Raw genomic sequence first — 18909 nt, 5'->3', positions numbered from 1 at the left:
GCGTATCACAATGAATCAATGACCGCCGGCTATATGAGTGTCTCGGGTGGGGGTGGCACACCAAAGATAATAAGGTCATTGCTTCATTGTGGTCAGACCAAATTTGATCAGCTGACCCATTTCCCATGGTCAGTGGACTGGTCACAATGGCAGACTTGACCTCCATAACACATTCTCACCGGAGACCAACCAGGTGAATCGCAGTGAAGGCACCAGCAGACTTGCCCTCCACAGCTGGTTCTCGTTAAAGGATTTCAAGTACATTCATTTCAATAGGGCCTCAAAAGTCCTCCTGAGTCCTGTATTCAGAGGCGTATCTAGGCAATATAGCGCCCATGGCAAACATTGAGATTGCGCCCCCCCCCAAGTAGTCACATGCCTCCAGATAATCAAGTAGTCACTGCCTCCAATTACATTTTTAATTAGTAGTTTTTATTAAGAAGTTACACACCTCCAGATGCAATAATTCAGTAACCAGGTGCCTCACAATAAGCATTACAGTCAGGGGCATCAAGATCAAATAATTAGGTAGCCAAGTGCGGCAAAAGTTAGATTGTAAGCTCCTCTTACACAGCCAGCCCGATCCCCTCCTCCCCACACAAGGTATACCTGCACCCCTGTAACAGAATTAGCAAATGCATTGCAGAGGACAAATGATTCCGATGATAAATCACAACTAAATGATATCCCTGTGATGGTAAATTAGATGAGACAACAGAGTCTAACAGCATCTAATTCTGGATATCCTGCTACTGTAACATCATCACTTCACTAATGCCAAACATTGCTTCATACAAGAGTCCCAGAAATCAGCCTCCTGTGATGTAAAGAAAACCAGCCTATATTGAGCAGAATAATAAAACGTGATTCTGTAATATTATACATTGTTATTATACCACCAAAAGTGTGGATGGAATCACATAAGCAAATTACAATGATAGCAAGAGGCCCTGTAGTGACATGTAACAGAGTGCAGTAAAGAGGCCCTGTAGTGACATATAGCAGAATGCAGTAAAGAGGCCCTGTAGTGACATATAGCAGAATGCTGTAAAGAGGCCCTATAGTGACATGTAGCAGAGTGCAGTAAAGAGACCCTGTGGTGACAAATAGCAGAATGCAGTAAAGAGGCCCTGTGGTGACATATAGCAGAGTGCAGTAAAAAAGGCCCTGTAGTGACATATAGCAGAATGCAGTAAATAGGCCCTGTAGTGACATATAGCAGAATGCAGTAAAGAGACCCTGTAGTGACATATAGCAGAATGCAGTAAAGAGGCCCTGTAGTGACATATAGCAGAATGCAGTAAAGAGGCCCTGTAGTGACATGTAGCAGAGTGCAGTAAAGAGGCCCTGTAGTGACATATAGCAGAATGCAGTAAAGAGGCCCTGTAGTGACATATAGCAGAGTGCAGTAAAGAGACCCTGTAGTGACATGTAGCAGAGTGCAGTAAAGAGGCCCTGTAGTGACATATAGCAGAATGTAGTAAAGATGCCCTGTAGTGACATATAGCAGAAAGCAGTAAAAAGGGCCCTGTAGTGACATATAGCAGAATGCAGTAAAGAGGCCCTGTAGTGACATATAGGAGAATGCAGTAAAGAGGCCCTGTAGTGACATGTAGCAGAGTGCAGTAAAGAGGCCCTGTAGTGACATATAGCAGAAAGCAGTAAAAAGGGCCCTGTAGTGACATATAGCAGAAAGCAGTAAAAAGGGCCCTGTAGTGACATATAGCAGAATGCAGTAAAGAGGCCCTGTAGTGACATGTAGCAGAATGCAGTAAATAGGCCCTGTAGTGACATATAGGAGAATGCAGTAAAGAGGCCCTGTAGTGACATGTAGCAGAGTGCAGTAAAGAGGCCCTGTAGTGACATATAGCAAAAAGCAGTAAAAAGGGCCCTGTAGTGACATATAGGAGAATGCAGTAAAGAGGCCCTGTAGTGACATGTAGCAGAGTGCAGTAAAGAGGCCCTGTAGTGACATATAGCAGAAAGCAGTAAAAAGGGCCCTGTAGTGACATATAGCAGAAAGCAGTAAAAAGGGCCCTGTAGTGACATATAGCAGAATGCAGTAAAGAGGTCCTGTGGTGACATATAGCAGAATGCAGTAAAGAGGCCCTGTAGTGACATATAGTAGAATGCAGTAAAGAGGCCCTGTAGTGACATATAGTAGAATGCAGTAAAGAGGTCCTGTAGTGACATATAGTAGAATGCAGTAAAGATGTCCTGTGGTGACATATAGCAGAGTGCAGTAAAGAGGTCCTGTGGTGACATATAGCAGAATGCAGTAAAGAGGTCCTGTGGTGACATATAGCAGAATGCAGTAAAGAGGTCCTGTGGTGACATATAGCAGAATGCAGTAAAGAGGTCCTGTAGTGACATATAGCAGAATGCAGTAAAGAGGTCCTGTGGTGACATATAGCAGAATGCAGTAAAGAGGCACTGTAGTGACATATAGCAGAATGCAGTAAAGAGGCCCTGTAGTGACATGTAGCACAATGCAGTAAAGAGGCCCTTGTAGTGACATATAGCAGAATGCAGTAAAGAGGTCCTGTGGTGACATATAGCAGAATGCAGTAAAGAGGCCCTGTAGTGACATATAGCAGAATGCAGTAAAGAGGCCCTGTAGTGACATATAGCAGAATGCAGTAAAGAGGCCCTGTAGTGACATGTAGCAGAGTGCAGTAAAGAGGCCCTGTAGTGACATATAGCAGAATGCAGTAAAGAGGCCCTGTAGTGACATATAGCAGAGTGCAGTAAAGAGACCCTGTAGTGACATGTAGCAGAGTGCAGTAAAGAGGCCCTGTAGTGACATATAGCAGAATGTAGTAAAGATGCCCTGTAGTGACATATAGCAGAAAGCAGTAAAAAGGGCCCTGTAGTGACATATAGCAGAATGCAGTAAAGAGGCCCTGTAGTGACATATAGGAGAATGCAGTAAAGAGGCCCTGTAGTGACATGTAGCAGAGTGCAGTAAAGAGGCCCTGTAGTGACATATAGCAGAAAGCAGTAAAAAGGGCCCTGTAGTGACATATAGCAGAAAGCAGTAAAAAGGGCCCTGTAGTGACATATAGCAGAATGCAGTAAAGAGGCCCTGTAGTGACATGTAGCAGAATGCAGTAAAGAGGCCCTGTAGTGACATATAGGAGAATGCAGTAAAGAGGCCCTGTAGTGACATGTAGCAGAGTGCAGTAAAGAGGCCCTGTAGTGACATATAGCAAAAAGCAGTAAAAAGGGCCCTGTAGTGACATATAGGAGAATGCAGTAAAGAGGCCCTGTAGTGACATGTAGCAGAGTGCAGTAAAGAGGCCCTGTAGTGACATATAGCAGAAAGCAGTAAAAAGGGCCCTGTAGTGACATATAGCAGAAAGCAGTAAAAAGGGCCCTGTAGTGACATATAGCAGAATGCAGTAAAGAGGTCCTGTGGTGACATATAGCAGAATGCAGTAAAGAGGCCCTGTAGTGACATATAGTAGAATGCAGTAAAGAGGCCCTGTAGTGACATATAGTAGAATGCAGTAAAGAGGTCCTGTAGTGACATATAGTAGAATGCAGTAAAGATGTCATGTGGTGACATATAGCAGAGTGCAGTAAAGAGGTCCTGTGGTGACATATAGCAGAATGCAGTAAAGAGGTCCTGTGGTGACATATAGCAGAATGCAGTAAAGAGGTCCTGTGGTGACATATAGCAGAATGCAGTAAAGAGGTCCTGTAGTGACATATAGCAGAATGCAGTAAAGAGGTCCTGTGGTGACATATAGCAGAATGCAGTAAAGAGGCACTGTAGTGACATATAGCAGAATGCAGTAAAGAGGCCCTGTAGTGACATGTAGCACAATGCAGTAAAGAGGCCCTTGTAGTGACATATAGCAGAATGCAGTAAAGAGGTCCTGTGGTGACATATAGCAGAATGCAGTAAAGAGGCCCTGTAGTGACATATAGCAGAATGCAGTAAAGAGGCCCTGTAGTGACATATAGCAGAATGCAGTAAAGAGGCCCTGTAGTGACATGTAGCAGAGTGCAGTAAAGAGGCCCTGTAGTGACATATAGCAGAATGCAGTAAAGAGGCCCTGTAGTGACATATAGCAGAGTGCAGTAAAGAGACCCTGTAGTGACATGTAGCAGAGTGCAGTAAAGAGGCCCTGTAGTGACATATAGCAGAATGTAGTAAAGATGCCCTGTAGTGACATATAGCAGAAAGCAGTAAAAAGGGCCCTGTAGTGACATATAGCAGAATGCAGTAAAGAGGCCCTGTAGTGACATATAGGAGAATGCAGTAAAGAGGCCCTGTAGTGACATGTAGCAGAGTGCAGTAAAGAGGCCCTGTAGTGACATATAGCAGAAAGCAGTAAAAAGGGCCCTGTAGTGACATATAGCAGAAAGCAGTAAAAAGGGCCCTGTAGTGACATATAGCAGAATGCAGTAAAGAGGCCCTGTAGTGACATGTAGCAGAATGCAGTAAATAGGCCCTGTAGTGACATATAGGAGAATGCAGTAAAGAGGCCCTGTAGTGACATGTAGCAGAGTGCAGTAAAGAGGCCCTGTAGTGACATATAGCAAAAAGCAGTAAAAAGGGCCCTGTAGTGACATATAGGAGAATGCAGTAAAGAGGCCCTGTAGTGACATGTAGCAGAGTGCAGTAAAGAGGCCCTGTAGTGACATATAGCAGAAAGCAGTAAAAAGGGCCCTGTAGTGACATATAGCAGAAAGCAGTAAAAAGGGCCCTGTAGTGACATATAGCAGAATGCAGTAAAGAGGTCCTGTGGTGACATATAGCAGAATGCAGTAAAGAGGCCCTGTAGTGACATATAGTAGAATGCAGTAAAGAGGCCCTGTAGTGACATATAGTAGAATGCAGTAAAGAGGTCCTGTAGTGACATATAGTAGAATGCAGTAAAGATGTCCTGTGGTGACATATAGCAGAGTGCAGTAAAGAGGTCCTGTGGTGACATATAGCAGAATGCAGTAAAGAGGTCCTGTGGTGACATATAGCAGAATGCAGTAAAGAGGTCCTGTGGTGACATATAGCAGAATGCAGTAAAGAGGTCCTGTAGTGACATATAGCAGAATGCAGTAAAGAGGTCCTGTGGTGACATATAGCAGAATGCAGTAAAGAGGCACTGTAGTGACATATAGCAGAATGCAGTAAAGAGGCCCTGTAGTGACATGTAGCACAATGCAGTAAAGAGGCCCTTGTAGTGACATATAGCAGAATGCAGTAAAGAGGTCCTGTGGTGACATATAGCAGAATGCAGTAAAGAGGCCCTGTATTGACATATAGCAGAATGCAGTAAAGAGGCCTTGTGGTGACATATAGCAGAAAGAAGTAAAGAGGCCCTGAGACTTGCAAAAGGAGGAGGGATGAAGTGCTCACCTCTACCACATTCCCGGCTCTCTGTTCCTGGACCGGAGTTAGATTTTCGCCACCTCCGCATCTTGTGCCTCCCTCCCATGGTAGATGCCTCCGGTCTTCCGCGCCCCCGCCCGCCGGCTCTCTGTCCCTGCTGTCAGTCAGACTTTAGTTTAGTAGCAAGAGGCGAGACAGAGAGGGCGCACACTTCCCGCCCGGTGCGCTTCAAATGCAGGAAGTAGTTGATGACGTCACTTCCGCATGTGACGCGACGGGTGTATGGAGTGCGCCCTCTCTGTCTCGCCTCTTGCCGCTAAACTAAAGTCTGAAAGCAGGGACAGAGAGCCGGCGGGTGGGGGCGCGGGAGACCGGAGGGATCTAGCATGGATGGGAGGGAGGGCTGGGAAGCACAAGATGCGAAAGTGGCGAATAGCATATCCCCCATGGAAAGGAACGAGGGGGGAGGGGGGCGCGGGGGACCGGAGGCATAGTGATAGTGGAAAGAGCGGCAAGGATGCGTAGGTGGCAGGCAGCATGGGGGCAGGCATGGCGCCCATGGTGTGCTGGCGCCCATGGCACTAGCCATGCCTGCACCCCTCTAGATCCGCCACTGCCTGTATTGTTATTTTTGGTCACTACCTCGGGGCGGGCATGCCTGCTGCCCTCCTTGCCTGGGTGTGTGGTGGTAGCCATTTGTTGTTAGGCTGCAACTCCAGAACGGAATCGAAGCAGGATTCCTCGGCCTGTTGGATGGTTACCCGCCGCCCGTGGACACCATGGTACTGTGAAAGTACCAAAGAAAGTTTCACACAGTTCAATACATGGCAGACTTGCCCTCCATAAAACATTCTTGGCAAATGCTTTCGACTTGGTTTGTCTTACGCTGGGCCAAGGGTCCATCTGACCACAGATGCCTGGTCTGCAAAGCATGGTCAGTGCAGTTACAGGACTTATACAGCATGGTCTCAGGCTCCCACTTCGGACCGGAATCGAACCTTGATTCCCCGGCCATTACCCGGGGTCACAATGGCAGACTTGCCCTCCATATCATTCTCGTGAAAGGAATGTGGTGTCACCTTTGCCCTCCATAACTGGTTCTCGTTAAAGGATTTCAAGTACATTCATTTCAATAGGGCCTCAAAAGTCCTCCTGAGTCCTGTATTGTTATTTTTGGTCACTACCTCGGGGCGGGCATGCCTGCTGCCCTCCTTGCCTGGGTGTGTGGTGCTACAACTCTGGACCGGAATCACACCAGGAAGGTTTCCACGGCCATTACCCTTGGTCACAATGGCAGACTTGCCCTCCATAATAGATTCTCGTTGCAGGTACTGAACAGCAAGTAAAAAATGTAATGTAAAAAAAATAGATGTAATCTTTAACAATGGTAGAGAAAGAACCATCAAAAGTTGATAGGCAGACAGACATTACCTAACCAGACATCACTGAGTGAGGAAGAGCAATCTCGCCATGGTGCGCACTGCGCAGTAGTCCACAGCTGTTTGCGGTGCATTACACAGTGAGTTTGGTGTGTCAGTGTGAAGCAGTACACTAATTACACTTCCTAATTGATGTATACACATGCAAGATGTTTTAAAGCACTTTAGGTCTGCAATTTAGCATTCAATGTGATTTCTGCCCTTAAAACGCTGCTTTGCGTCAAATCCAGATTTTTCCCTGGGACTTTTGGCATGTATCCCACTCCGCCACCTAGGGATCCAGGTATTAGACCCCTTGAAACATGTTTTCCATCACTTTTGTGGCCAGCATAATTTTTTCTATTTTTGAAAGTTCGACTCCCCATTGAAGTCTATTGCGGTTCGCGAACTTTTCAGCGAACCGAACCTTCTGCGGAGGTTCGCGAACGGGGTTCGCAAACCGAAAATCGGAGGTTCACGACATCTCTACAGTACACATATACATATACACAGACACACACACACACCACACAAAGACACAGAGTACACACACTCTTTACACACACTCACAGTACACACACAAAGACACACAAACAAAGACACACACAGTATACACACACACACATATAAAGTCACACAAAGTACACATACATAGACACACACCACTCACACACACACAAAGACACACACACACCTCACTTCCCCCTCCCCCACCAGACAGTCAGGCAGCAAAATAAAAGGAAAAAAAAACATCTTCACCACAGCATTGTCATGCCCCTGCTCTACAGCTGTGAGGGACAGCATCACACTCCCTGTTTGGTTCCAGCATTTCAGGCAGTGGCTCTCACTCATGCTGCAATACACATGTCCCCTGCCCTTCTCCTCCCCCCTTCTGTTGCAGCCAGGTGTCCCAAGAATGACCCCCTCTCGGCTCCATTTACTGTTATCTACTAATAGATTGCAGGGCCCGTTGTATGCAGGAGTGTTCAGCTCTGCTCTGCTCCTCTCACTCCCTCCCTCCCTCCCTCCCTCAGATGTAAGATGCAGGGGCAGCAGCCCTTACTTCCTCCCCAATTCACTGGTAATGGCTTTGATCTGCACTTTACCGGCGGCATCCTCCTGTATTGAAAGGGTCCTCTCTTGATGACCTCATCAAGCGAGGGCCCTTTTTACAGGACAGAAGGACACTGCCGGTAAAGTGCGGACAACAGCCGCCGCCAGCGGGACGGGGAGGAAGTAAGTTTTGCTGCCCCTGCATCCTACATCTGAGGGAGGGAGGGAGGGAGAGAAGCACACCAGACCAGACAGGAGTGGAGCACTCCTGCACAGGGAGAAGTAAAGCACAGCGTTAGTTGCCAGGCCAGAGGGACATTCATGGAGAAGGGGGGGGGGCGCTGGGGGGGCCGCCTCTCATCAGTAAGGCACCTGTAGGCACGTGCCTACTGTGCCTTATGGTAAATTCAGCCCTGGCAGCACTATTACACTGTGGTATTACCAGTGAGTTACTTACCATGGTCCTTGTATGCTGCCGAACTGACCGTCCGCTTTGTTCTCCTGACTCAGTCGCTACTACACTCTGCGTTCACACTGCCCGGGTCCACTGATGCATCTAATTTTTTGGGCAGCACTTTTACACTGTGGTACTACCAGTGAGTTGCCATGGTCCTTCTGTGCTGCTGCACTGACCGGCCGCTTTGTCCTCCTGACTCAGTTGCTACTACACTCTGCGATCCCACTGCCTGGGTCCACTGACAACTCTGCTGTCATGTCATTGCTAATCGCTGCAAAAAAAACCCCCAAAAATTTCAAAAACCTCTCTGGGTCTTTTTGGCGTCAGCCACTCATCCTCCTCCAGTGGTACCATCACCGCCAAGTGCCATTGGGACTCACCTTCACCTCTGTGATTGCTGAACGTGTATTTCCCTGTTTAAAACCACTTATTGTCAATTAATAGCCCCATTTAAAGTGTTGATTTCACACTGTAAAATCCATTTTCTCAAAAACAAAAAAATATTTTTGGATGTTTTTTTGTTTAAGTTGTAGCCCCTTATCATCTTGATAATCCATGCAATTTGGGGGATTTTAGCATGTATGGGGGCTTTGCTATTAACGTTAAAAGAAAATCCGGATCCGGACGTGGATTCGGCAGTGATTGCGTCATTCACGACCAAAAATCCACGTCATGGTGTGGACACGTATCACAATACAGAACCAATCACACTGGAAGCAGATTTTTTTTTGGGCAACGGCCGTGGTTGCCGAATTCGTGGATCGGGACATCCGAGCATCACTAGTAGTTGACTATTTAACACAGAACACCTCATCTTCCTCAGCTTTCTCATGGAACTGTGACCTCTCTTCCTCCTCCTGCTCTGATACGGGCACCCCACATAGCTACTTAACACTCAGCCGACAGCTGCCACCGTTACTACTAGCACCACAGCCGATCCACATCAGATGTTGCAGGAGTTATTTACGCATGTTTGTGGGGAATTTACTGATTCACAACCATTTTTCTTGGACGAAGGCGCTAAGGATGTTACACCACCTCATATGTCTCAGTTAGGCAACGTCACTATGGATGTAAGGTGTGAGGATGATGAAGTACCTGTTGTTGGTGCAGTTTTGGAGGTTTCGGAGACAAGCAAAGCTGTGGGTGATGATGATGATGATCATGGCATGGCTGTCATGTGAGATCCCAGAAAACAAAATGAACAGGGGGACAGTTCAGAGGGGGAGTCCGAGAGGAGGAGAAGGAGACAAGTTGCTGTAAGAAGCAGGGGGAGCTCATTGGAAATAGCTCATGGCAGTGTCTAGCGTAGGGACAGCCAGCCAACACACCCTTCAACGTCAGATGCTGCTGCTGCCACCAACAAAATGCTGTCATCCCAGAGCTCAGAAGTGTGGAATTTTTCGTGTCTCTGCCTTAGATTACAGCAATGCCGTTTGTAATCTCTGCTACCCAAAACTAAGTCGTGGAAAAAGCATCACCCACGCAGGGACAAATGCCTTACGAAGGCACTTGATCTTTAACCACTTCACCATATCTGGACGCATATATCCGTCCAGATAGGCAGTGGTGCTGCAGCCGTGTGGTGCGCGCGATCGGGCGCGCGCCCGCGCGCGCTCCCGCTGCCCCCCCGATCAGTGAATGGGAATATAATTCCCATTCACCGATCTAAGTCCCCGGCAGAAATACCGACGCTTTCTCATCAGAGAGCGTGGTATTTCTGCCCCCAGGAAACTTCTTCTCTTCATTTTAGTTCCGACATCGTTCGCATCTAGGAATTTTTTGAATGTGGCCATCTTGTGGCCAAATAGTAAACTGCACCCACATACCTGTATTGAATAAAAAAAAACATTATATTACATCTAAAATTGGCTATTTACCTCCCAAACTAAAATTACCCAAATACATTTTTCTATTAAAAAATAAATAAAAAAAAATTACAATTAAAAAAAAAAAACTACATAAATAGTTACCTAAGGGTCTGAACTTTTTAAATATACATGTCAAGAGAGTATCTTATTAAATTTTTTAAAATTATAAGCTTGTAAATAGTGATGGACGCAAATTGAAAAAATGCACCTTTATTTCTAAATAAAATATCGGCGCCATAAATTGTGATAGGGATGTAATTTAAATGGTGTAATAAGCGGGACAAATGGGCACATAAAATGCATGGGTTTTAATTACTGTAGCATGTATTAATTTTAAACTATAATGGCCAAAAACTGAGAAATAATGATTTTTTTCGCTTTCTATCGTAATCTTCCTGTTAAAATGTATTTACAGTAAAGTGGCTCTTAGCAAAATGTACTACCTAAAGAAAGTCTAATTAGTGGCGGAAAAAACGAGATATAGAACAATTAATTTTGATAAGTAGCGATAAAGTTATTAGCGAATGAATGGGAGGTGAACATTGCTCGGATGCACAAGATTTTCGAAGCTGTAGGCTGAAGTGGTTAAGCACAAACACCAATGGGATGAGCACATGAGGAAAAGCAGCACACAAACGCAAACCCACCCTCCGCCTCCACTTCCTCCTCCAGGTGCAGCATCTTTAGCCGCTTTATCCTCTGCTGACCTTGCACATTCACAGCCACCCTCCTCCACTCCACCTCTCACCTTGAGCGGTTCCTGCTCCTCTGCCACAGCAGCCCGGTGTCCGTTAAGGAAATATTTGAGCAGAAAAAGCCAATGTCTTCCAGTCATCCCCTTACCTGGCATCTGCCAGCTGGCTTGTCAGAACTGTTAGCCCGCCAGCTGTTACCATACAAGCTGGTAGACTCTAAGGCATTCAGAAAATTTGTGGCGATTGGGACACTGCAGTGGAAGATACCAGGCCGCAATTTTTCCAAAGTGGCGATATCCAAACTGTACCGTGATGTTGAAAGGCAAGTGCTGTCATCTCTGGCACACAACATTGGGTCAAGGGTCCATCTGACCACGGATGCCTGGTCTGCAAAGTACGGTCAGGGCAGGTATATTACTTATACGGCACATTGGGTAAACCTGGTGATCGCTGGCAAGCATGGCGTACATGACTGTGCAGCGGACTTGGTGATGTCACCTCCACGGCGTGCAGGAAAGCTCCTCTCCTTCTCCTCCTACTCCTCCTCCTACATCCTCTTTTCTGCTGTCCTCCTCCTCGGCTGAGTGCTACTCTGCTATTGGGAGGTGTCTGGGCTGAAAACTGTAATGTCCCAGTTGTGTGTTGGACTTTGGACACAATGTGGGCTGCACGACCGCTGTCTGGACCCTAGTCCTGATGTTAATTTACAGCCATTTTTTTTTTGTATTTTAACTCCCCACATACTCAATTAGTGTTTCTCTTTAAAAAAAAAAAACATGATGCTTCATGCATCCTTTACTCTAAAAATGTTTTGGAAGCAATTTAATGGCCACTTCCGGTTTTCTATCCGGATATCTGAATTAACTTGGATTTCCCAGATAATGGGTTCGGATATCCGATTTTATTCACGTACCGTAACATTCGGATTTGGATATCCGATTCGGATACTGTCAGGAAGCGTGGAAGCGCAGCCGCTCGCTCTCAGAGCGGGGCGGCTGCTTCCACATCCAGCGTGGCAGAGCACGGGGAGTCAGCCGCCTCCACTCAGTCTGAGGCGGCTGTCCCCGTGCAGGGCTTGGCGGAGCGCGGGAAAAACGCCGCGTTGGACGCGGCGATTAGCGCGCATGGCCCTCTGGCTGTTACACTGCAGAGCGGTGTTGGGGTGGCTGGGACACGTAGTCCCTCTAGGTTAAGAATGACGCGCGCGCGTGCACTGAGGCAGAGCATATATGCCAGCCAGAAATGAGTCCACTGACCAGGTTGGTCAGCTGACCCTGGCTTCTCTCCTGATTGGTCCAGCACTTAGGGAGGTGCTGGAGATGCCTCCTTGTATATATACTGCCAGCTGTTCAGTTGTTGGGTGTCTGGCATTGCGATCACATTCGTGGGAGCACCCAGATCCGTAGTCAGATCCGCAAGTGTGCCGGGACCAGCTGGAGCTGTAATCCTACACTTAGCTAGATTTTGTTGATAGCTTAAAGTACTAGTTTGATTGTGATTATCTGTTATGACTTCCTGCTTGCCTGACTATCCTCCTGAACTCTGATCTTGCACCTCAATATTTCTGATACTCTGTTGCCGAACCCCGGCTCGTCCCTAGACTCTGTTTCTGCCTCCTGATTTTGTACCTCGATATATCTGATACCCCGTTGCCGAACCCTGCCTGCACTTAGACTCCGCCTCTGTCTCCTGATCTTGTACTGTATCTGTCCGTGTGTGTTCGACCTGGCTTGTCCGACCTCGAGAACCGACCTTACCGTTAGAGGCGGTTCCTCACTCTGTTAGCGACCCTGCCTCCACCCGAGCCAATGCAGATTGGTCGATCAAAACTGACCCAGGTGGAGCGAAGGCGGAGAATAGCTGAACAATTGTGCCTGTACTGTGCTGAAGCGGGGCATAGAGTGCAAAACTGCCCTAACAAGCCGGGAAATGAGTCTGCCTAGGAGTAGTGGGGGGTGACACCCTAGGCACACCTTTCTCACCCCAAAAAGAGAAAAAATTGCTTCTCCCCTGTACGATTACATGGGAGAATAAGTCGGTAGCCTCTGAGGCCTTCATTGATTCTGGCTCAGCGGCTAATTTTATGAACATTGAATTTGCTCAGGAGTTGGGTATTCCTCTCACTCCAGTGAGTCCCCCCATTCAGGTCACGGCAGTAGACGATTCCCCTCTGCAACGGAATCGTCCTCTGTCACAGACCCCGCAGGTGAAAGTCACGTTAGGGGCACTGCATGGGGAACAACTACAGTTTTTTGCATTGCGTTTGTCAACCTCCACTATCATCCTAGGCATGCGGGGCGTAAGGTCGTTTCATGTGCCCCTACTCAAACCTGCGGTGCATGTGGGTCCTACTCCTCCCCCTCCGGTGATGGTGGAGGACCAACCTGAGTACGAGGTGGAAAAAATATTAGACTCACGCATTGTTCAGAACTCGATACAATATTTAGTGCATTGGAAAGAGTACGGCATTGAGGAGAGACAATGAGTACCAGGGACTCGCATGCATGCTGATGAGTTAAAAAGGGAGTTTCACACTTTGCACCCAGAAAAACTTGGAAGGAGTTGTCCGGAGTCCACTCCTCAGGGGGGGGGGGGGGGGTACTGTCAGGAAGCGTGGAAGCGCAGCTGACCCTGGCTTCTCTCCTGATTGGTCCAGCACTTAGGGAGGTGCTGGAGAGGCCTCCGTGTATATATACTGCCAGCTGTTCAGTTGTTGGGTGTCTGGCGTTGCGATCACATTCGTGGGAGCACCCAGATCCGTAGTCAGATCCGCAAGTGTGCCGGGACCAGCTGGAGCTGTAATCCTACACTTAGCTAGATTTTGTTGATAGCTTAAAGTACTAGTTTGATTGTGATTATCTGTTATGACTTCCTGCTTGCCTAACTATCCTCCTGAACTCTGATCTTGCACCTCGATATTTCTGATACTCTGTTGCCGAACCCCGCTCGTCCCTAGACTCTGTTTCTGCCTCCTGATTTTGTACCTCGATATATCTGATACCCCATTGCCGAACCCTGCCTGCACTTAGACTCCGCCTTTGTCTCCTGATCTTGTACTGTATCTGTCCGTGTGTGTTCGACCTGGCTTGTCCGACCTCGAGAACCGACCTTACCGTTAGAGGCGGTTCCTCACTCTGTTAGTGACCCTTCCTCCTGAGGGTTACTTTCAGACAATCCTTCCTGCTGTCAGCCCGACTCCTCCCGTCTTGGAGAGTCCGGGTCTGCGGAAGGAATCTGTGCAGTACTCCTGACTACGCTGAGGCTTGTCCTCAAAGTGTTACTGTTACACCAAAACACTACACTCTACTCAGGTGAACAGAGGTTAGCTGGTATATCGGATTATCGGTGATACTGCAGATCACTTATAATCAGGTATACATCTGTATTTCCAGTGATACTGCAGATCACTGGTAATCAGATCCTCTCTGTGCTTCACTGATCATTACAGATACGGATTTCTAGCTATCCGGATCCGAATCAATTCCGATTTTAAAAGGGAGTATCCGAGCACTGCTGCACAGCAGCACCAGGAGAAGAGACACCTACTAAGTTAAGATAAGTGAACCAGGGACCAATACGAGCCTTATGTGGCAAGTACTGTTTGTGTTGATAATAGTTTTATTATTCCAGAGATTCACTTTATTCATTATCTATGTGGTTATTTTAACTTTTCTGGGCCAACTTATACTTGAGGTTTTTTTATTTTTGATTCCAGTTTAAGGGGGTCAAATTTTAGAGCCTACTTATACACAAAGTCGTAATGAACAAATCATTTAAATCTTGTATTTTATCTCTGAAGTCTGTATTCAGACCTAGGAAGTTATCACACTCAACACGGAGGACCTCAGAACTTCCTGTTAGGAGGTTGAGTGTGAGAGAACATTCTGAATGTAGGCTTTAACCACTTCACCACTGAAGGGTTTTACCCCTTGAACACCAGAGCAATTTTCACCTTTCAGCGCTCCTTCCATTCATTCGTCTATAACTTTATTATTACTTATCACAATGAAATGAACTATATCTTGTTTTTTTTCGCCACCAATTAGGCTTTCTTTAGGTGGGACATTATGCCAAGAATTATTTTATTCTAAATGTGTTTTAATGGGAAAATAGGAAAAAATGTGGGAAAAAATTATTACCGTATTTTTCGGACTATAAGACGCACATTTTCTCCCCTAAAAGTGGGGAAGAAAAGTCAGTGCGTCTTATAGTCCGAATGCACGGTCAGCTGTCCCCCACAAGCAGGTGCAGAACGTACCGGCAGCTCTCACCTATACTCCATCCTACTTCCATGTGCACTCTGCAAGGGTTTTGGCTCCATGCCACTGTTTTTTCATCTCCATGCTTTCACCGCAGCTGACCCGGTAAGTCACGTGGGCCATCAGCTGGGGCTGCCCACGTGACTCCAGGTCCTGTGTCCCATCTTCACTACTACCGCTGCCCGGACCCTGGAACATCTGAGCTGAACTGCTGACGTGGGATTCCGACTTCTGCCTCGCAAGCCACATCCGATGCTGCCATCACCGCCGCTGCCCGGACCCCGGAACATCGCCAGCTGAGCTGCCCACGTGGGACTCCGGCTCCTGCCTCGCAAGCCACATCCGATGCTGCCATCACCGCCGCTGCCCGGACCCCGGAACATCGCCAGCTGAGCTGCCCACGTGGGACTCCGGCTCCTGCCTCGCAAGCCACATCCGATGCTGCCATCACCGCCGCCCGGATATTGATTTCACCGCTGCTGCCCACGTGTCTCCGCCTCCTGACTTCCTCACAGCTGCTTGTTAGTTGCCTTCACCGCCGCTGTCTGGACCCAGGAACATAGTAGCTGAGTCATGTGGGCCATCAGCTGGAGCTGCCCACATGACTCTGGCTCATGCAGCAGCCCGGCACCTCAATCCCATCTTTTGCACCCTGGTTCACAGCATGACCCTGCCACTCTGAAGAGGACCCAGGAGCCATCAATATCTGCAATAGCCCAGTACCTAAAACCTCTCCCCTAGGATCAGTAAATATGAGAAATGAATTTGTAGCTTAGTGTAGGCAGTGGGGGTATTGGAGCTTAGTGTAGGCAGAGGGGGTATTGGAGCTTAGTGTAGGCAGTGGGGGTATTGGAGCTTAGTGTAGGCAGTGGGGGTATTGGAGCTTAGTGTAGGCAGTGGGGATATTGAAGCTCAGTGTAGGCAGTGGGTGTATTGGAGCTTAGTGTAGGCAGTGGGGGTATTGGAGCTTAGTGTAGGCAGAGGGGGTATTGGAGCTTAGTGTAGACAGTGGGGGTATTGGAGCTTAGTGTAGGCAGTGGGGGTATTGAAGCTTAGTGTAGGCAGTGGGGATATTGGAGCTCAGTGTAGGCAGTGGGAGCATTGGAGCTTAGTGTAGGCAGTGGGAGCATTGGAGCTTAGTGTAGGTTTTGGGGGCAGCAGGGGTTAGTGTAGTGTTAGTGGGGCAGCAGGGCTTAGTTAGTGGAGCCACAGGGGTTAGTGTAGCTTTGCAGTGTAGCTTAGATAGAGATAGAGTGTGGGGGGGAAAGGTCCATAAGATGCCCCTCCACTATAAATGCACCAGGTTTTGTATTTTTTTTCCCTGATTTTTGCCCTCTAAACCTAGGTGCGTCTTATCGTCAGGAGCGTCTTATACTCCGAAAAATACGGTAATTTTCAGTTTTCGGCCATTATAGTTTTTAAATAATGCATGCTACTGTAATTAAAACCCATGAAATGTATTTGCCCATTTGTCCCGGTTATAAAACCGTTTAAATTATGTCCCTATCACAATGTTTAAAATAACAACAATTTTGGGCAAGCACCATCCACTCTACCATATATATGGGTAAGTAGCAAGGAGTGTGCAGAAAGGAACCAAAAACATATATATATATATATATTTAAAGAGGAAAGTAGTTCCCTAAAAACCGCACCACTCAATCAAATAATCAGAATATAATCCATCTTTATTCAGTACAAGAAATGAATAAAAACACTAAAAACAATAGACACAGGGGCACATGGTAATAATAGTAAATACACAAATGGTTCATATAAAAACAATGCCTGTAACACACCTCCTGAATATTATGCTATAACAAGGTGCTAAAAAAATTTCATGTCAAAGTAGCAAACAATGAACCCCCAGACAAGGTGTCAGCCACAAACATACATACATAACTTGATCATGTGTAAAAATCAATAAAGTGCATAATGCCAAAAGAGGATGATAATATGAGAACCATCCATGAAGATAAAGTGTACAACCAACGTACAGGAATAGAAAAACCATAAATATAAAGTGCAATTGGAGACAAGAAGATGAGACTGCAGCTTACCGGGGATAAGGAGGGACAGGCAATGGAAGAGAGTACCCCAAAACGCCGTCGCGATTCGCTGCCTTCAATGCGCAGCTTCGTCTGGGCATAAGGACCTATCACAATATTTGGCGCCAATATTTTATTTGGAAATAAAGGTGCATTTTTTTCAGTTTTGCATCCATCCCTAATTACAAGCCCGTAGTTTATAAAGTAACAGTATTATACCCTCTTGACATAAATATTTAAAAAGTTCAGTCCCTAAGGTAACTATTTATGTTTTTTTTTAATTGTAATTTTTTTTTAATTACAAAAAAAATGGGGATTGTGGAAGGTAATGAGTTAATTTATTGTGTAAAACTAATGTATTTGTATATGTAAAATGCTTTAGGGTGTAGTTCTACTATTTGGCCACAAGATGGCCACAGTGAGTTTGTTTACATGTGACCTGTAAGCGTCCGGAAGGACGCTTACAGGAAGCACTACGAAGCTGGGAAGATCACAATGATCGCGCTGTTTCTCAAAGAAGCAAAGAAGCAGCAGATCATTGCGGGGGCTTAGATCAACGAACAGGAATGGTAAAGTGGTTAAAGAGGAACTCCAGTGAAAATAATGTAATAAAATAGTGCTTCATTTTAACAATAATTATGTATAAATGATTTAGTCAGTGTTTGCCCATTGCAAAATTGATTTACGTTCTGACATTTTCTTTACATTCTGACACTTATCACATGGTGACATTTTTACTGCTGGCAGGTGATGCCAGTGGACACAGATGCTGCTTGCTTTGTTGACAGTTGGAAACAGCTGCTAATTCCCACAATGCAACAAGGCTCCCACAGTGTGATGTCAGAACCATGGTCCTGACATCACACTGTGGGAGGGGTTTCACCACAATATCGGCTATACAGAGCCCCCTGATTATCCATTTGCAAAAATGAAAAAAAAATTCTCCTGGGAAAGGGGGTATCAGCTACAGATTGGGATGATGAAGTTCAATTCTTGGTTATGGTTTCTCTTTAACAACTATCTTACTTATTGAATTTACCGATAAACTTGTAATCTGAAAATCCTTACCTTTGTGTACCATTGAAGAAGAGGTGTATTGTTGAAGAGTTCTTCTATGTTAAGAGGATAGATGTGAACATTTTCCAAAGACGAGAGGGTTGGGTAATGACTCAATGCCCTTTTCGCATCATCTTCCGAGTTTGTATGGTTTAACCCTTTCATGAAAAAGACCACTTGTCTGTCGGGATAGACTCGTGCTGCGGACTCAATTGCACATAAGACAAGGGATGGCACCTGCATCCTGTCAGTGGTCTCCAGAAACACAATGTTTTCTCCCTTACTCAGAATGTCTTCAGAAGTGACTTTAGAGGGAAGTATTTTTCCAAGCCCTCCAGTTAGAGTTCTACCCATAACAACACCTTGCCACATGGTTGCTATAATGGAATGGGTAACAGACCCAATGTTGTTGCTCTTGTATATATATCCAGCTACTATTATAAGCAGCAGCAATAAAAAAAATTTCAGTCCCTTTATCATTTTAACAGTAAAATTCAATCTGCAAAAACACAAAAACAAAAAAAAAAAATATAGCAAGATTAATATCTTAGCAAGATTGAACATTAAAATGAAGATGTTTTGTAATGTATGTAATAACTACACATTCCTGGTCGTAGATTCTACATCCAGGATATTCCTCTCCTGTGTTCCTTAATATAGAATCTACATCTACTTTTTTTGTCTCTCAGTAAGGTTTTAACCACTACCTAGCTT

The 18909-nt window shown here is 46.1% G+C and overlaps 1 protein-coding gene across 1 annotated transcript in view; it reads right to left on the bottom strand.

Moving 5' to 3' along the window:
- Positions 1-18675, bottom strand: part of LOC137570467 (alpha-1,4-N-acetylglucosaminyltransferase-like) — a 57971-nt gene extending 39296 nt beyond the window's left edge. Inside the window, exon 1 of the mRNA XM_068279136.1 lies at positions 18208-18675. Within this exon, the coding sequence (XP_068135237.1) occupies positions 18208-18675 (468 nt within the window). The remainder of the gene's footprint in view (positions 1-18207) is intronic.
- Between the last annotated feature and the right edge of the window lie 234 nt (positions 18676-18909).

Source organism: Hyperolius riggenbachi, chromosome 4 (genome assembly GCF_040937935.1).
Source record: "Hyperolius riggenbachi isolate aHypRig1 chromosome 4, aHypRig1.pri, whole genome shotgun sequence".
NCBI classification, from domain to species: Eukaryota; Metazoa; Chordata; class Amphibia; order Anura; family Hyperoliidae; genus Hyperolius; species Hyperolius riggenbachi.
Note: the sequence above shows the minus strand (reverse complement) of the source record. Positions and strands in the feature narration are given on the sequence as shown.